Source organism: Arachis ipaensis, chromosome B09 (assembly GCF_000816755.2).
Source record: "Arachis ipaensis cultivar K30076 chromosome B09, Araip1.1, whole genome shotgun sequence".
Lineage (NCBI taxonomy): Eukaryota > Viridiplantae > Streptophyta > Magnoliopsida > Fabales > Fabaceae > Arachis > Arachis ipaensis.
In genome coordinates, this window is record NC_029793.2 from 13,485,777 (window position 1) to 13,488,900 (window position 3,124).

At 32.4% G+C, this 3,124-nt stretch overlaps 1 protein-coding gene across 1 annotated transcript; it reads left to right on the forward strand.

The window, feature by feature from the left end:
* On the forward strand, positions 1,911-2,754 carry LOC110267241 (the record flags this gene model as incomplete). Its single annotated transcript, XM_021112422.1, is given in 1 exon segment — positions 1,911-2,754. A coding segment is annotated over 1 exon segment (835 nt), but the record flags the coding sequence as incomplete, so codon positions are not given.

Sequence of the window (3,124 nt, forward strand, 5' to 3'; positions counted from 1 at the left end):
TTTTTTTGAAATAAAAAATAAAAGATAAAAATAATTAGTTAATTAAAAAGAAATATTTGAAAAAAGAGGGAAGATATTTTTGAAAATGAGAGAGAGAGAGTTAGTTAGGTAGTTTTGAAAAAGTTAAGAAACAAACAAAAAGTTAGTTAGTTAGTTGAAACAAATTTTGAAAAGATAGGAAGTTAGGAAGTTAGAGAAGATATTTTGAAATCAAATTTTTGAAAAAGATAAGATAAGAAGATATTTTTGAAAAGATATGATAGAAATTAGTTTTTGAAAAAGATTTGATTTTTAAAATCTCAATTAATGACTTGATTCATAAGAAATCACAAGATATGATTCTAGAACTTAAAGTTTGAATCTTTCTTAACAAGCAAGTAACCAACTTCAAATTTTTGAATCAAAACATTAATTGATTATGTTATTTTCGAAAATTTGATATAAAAATAAGAAAAAGATTTTTGAAAAATATTTTTAGAATTTTCGAAAATAACTAAGAAATTTTGAAAAAGATTTGATTTTTGAAAAAGATAAGATTTTCAAATTGAAAATTTGATTTGACTCATAAGAAACAACTTGATTTTAAAAATTTTTGAAAAAGTCAACTCAAATTTTCGAATTTGATGAGAGAAAAGAGGAAGATTTTTTTTGATTTTTTGAATTTTTATGAAAAACATGAAAATTATGCAATGCATGAAAATTTTAGATCAAAACAATGAATGCATGCAAGAATGCTAAGAATGTCAAGATGAACACCAAGAACACTATGAATGTCAAGATGAACACCAAGAACATATTTTTGAAAAATTTTAATGCAAAGAAAACATGTAAGACACCAAACTTAGAATTCTTTAATGCTTAGACACTAAGAATTTAAGAATGCATATGAAAAACAATAAAAGACACAAAACAAAAAATCATCAAGATCAAACAAGAAGACTTACCAAGAACAACTTGAAGATCATGAAGAACACTATTAATGCATGATATTTTCATATTTTCGCAAGATGCATATGCAATTGACACCAAACTTATAACATGACTTGTTTTTTGATTTCGAATTAATATTAAATATTTCTTAAGTTAATCAATTTTAAAGTTTTCTTAACTTTCTAAATTAATATTAAATATTTAAAATGTGTTTATTTATTTTTTTAATTGTTCTTTGATTTTTGTTTGTCGATTTTAAAGAGAAAAAATACATACTTCAATTAAGATAATTCTTGTATTTCGGTTGTGAATTTGCTGAGAGAAAAAATAGCCTATCAAATCATATATTTTAGTGTTAGGCGCAACATAAGTAACTTTAAGACTAGTATTAAGGATAGAGAGTAATAGTGTACAAGAGCTGTGTGTAAAACTGCATTGTTGTCTTTCTTTGTATTGTTGTCTTTCTCAATTAGTGACTAGTGTCCTTCTTGATAAGTATTGAGCTTTAATAGTCACTAGCCATGTATATATATATATAGCAAACTTGGCTTAGCAAGTGTGTAATTCCAAAAATGAAATGAAACTTGATTACACTCTCATTACAAGTCTTTTCTTTCCAAACCTATCACTGCTCTTTCTCAGAGAGCTGAGCTTACTATGTTCTTTTTTTTCTTATCTTTCTCTGAATCTTTTATGGTATCAAGAGCCTATTGCTTAGTTTCAGCTCTACAATGGAAATCATCCTTTCTGATTCAACAAAGAAGACCTTCTCCCCAATTGCTGAAAAACTAAATGAAGATAACTATTCTACATGGAGGTACCTTGCAATTCTCACTATTGAGAGTCTTGGTCTTGAAAGTCATCTCGATCCCTCCAAGATCCCTGAGCAGTTTACAACTGATGCTACCAAGAAAACAAGAACAGAATCTGAAGAATACAAAACCTGGCGCCAGAGAGATAGAACCCTCACAACGTGGCTCGTTGCTTCCATGACTAATTGCTTCAAGAACAAAGTGATTCACCTCTCAAGATTTTCTGAAGTATGGGCAAAGATTGATGATTACTTTCAGGCAGCCTCTTCTGCTCGTGTTCAAAGTCTCAAGAGTCAATTGAGATTGTGCAAGAAAACAGGTTCCGCTGCTGATTACTTGTCCAAAATTAGAAGAATTGTTGATGCTCTATTTGCTGTGGGATATGAAGTGCCAGAAGATGATCATCTTCAGGCTATTATTGAGGGTCTTTCTGAAGAATATACAGTGTATATTTCTTCCGTAACAGCAAAGAGAGGATCTTTTAGGATTGTAGAGGCTGAAGCATTTTTGCTTTCCCATGAAGAAATGCTTGAACGCTTCAAGAAACCAACCTCTGGTATGCCTATAGCCCATTATGTGCAGAACCCTTCTCCAAATTTCGATCCCAACAGAGGTAATACTTTTAGAAGAGGACGTGGAGGCAGAAATAATAGAGGAGGAGGCAGATTTGGATACAACAACAATAACACAAGAATGCAGTGTCAACTATGTGGAAGGATGGGTCATGTGGTATGGAACTGCTATCATAGGTTTGATCAGTCTTTCAACCCTAATTCTGGAAACCCTAACTCATCTTCTCAGCCTCCCTACCTTAATGCTCAACCTCCACCACCCCCTTCCAGTTTCCATCAACCAACTGCATATCTCACAGGCTCTTCCTCCTCCATAAGTGATGCTGCCTGGCTTGCAGATTCTGGTGCGAGCCATCACTTGACCCCCGATCCATCCAATTTGCTAACTTCCACTGCGAGCAACAATGACTCCGATCAAGTGTATGTAGGTAATGGGTCAGGTATTGCCATTCAAAACTATGGTTCTTCAATTTTGCATGATCCATATGCTAATGTAACTTTTCGATTACAAAATTTACTCCATGTACCCCAAATTTCCCAAAATCTGCTTAGCGTTTCTAGGTTTGCAGCTGATAATGGTGTCTTTTTTGAATTCTGGCTTGATTTCTGCTTTATTCGTGATCAGGCTACCAGGAAATTTCTCCTACAGGACATAGCTAGGAATGGGATCTATTCCTTTCACAATCTCAGAGTTCCTAGGCATGCTTCTGAGAAATCTGCTTTGTCTTACAACTCTACCTATTCTCATAAACCTTTTAGTAATAATCATCCTTCTATTTCAATACAATGTAAGTCAGATAAGATTAGCAA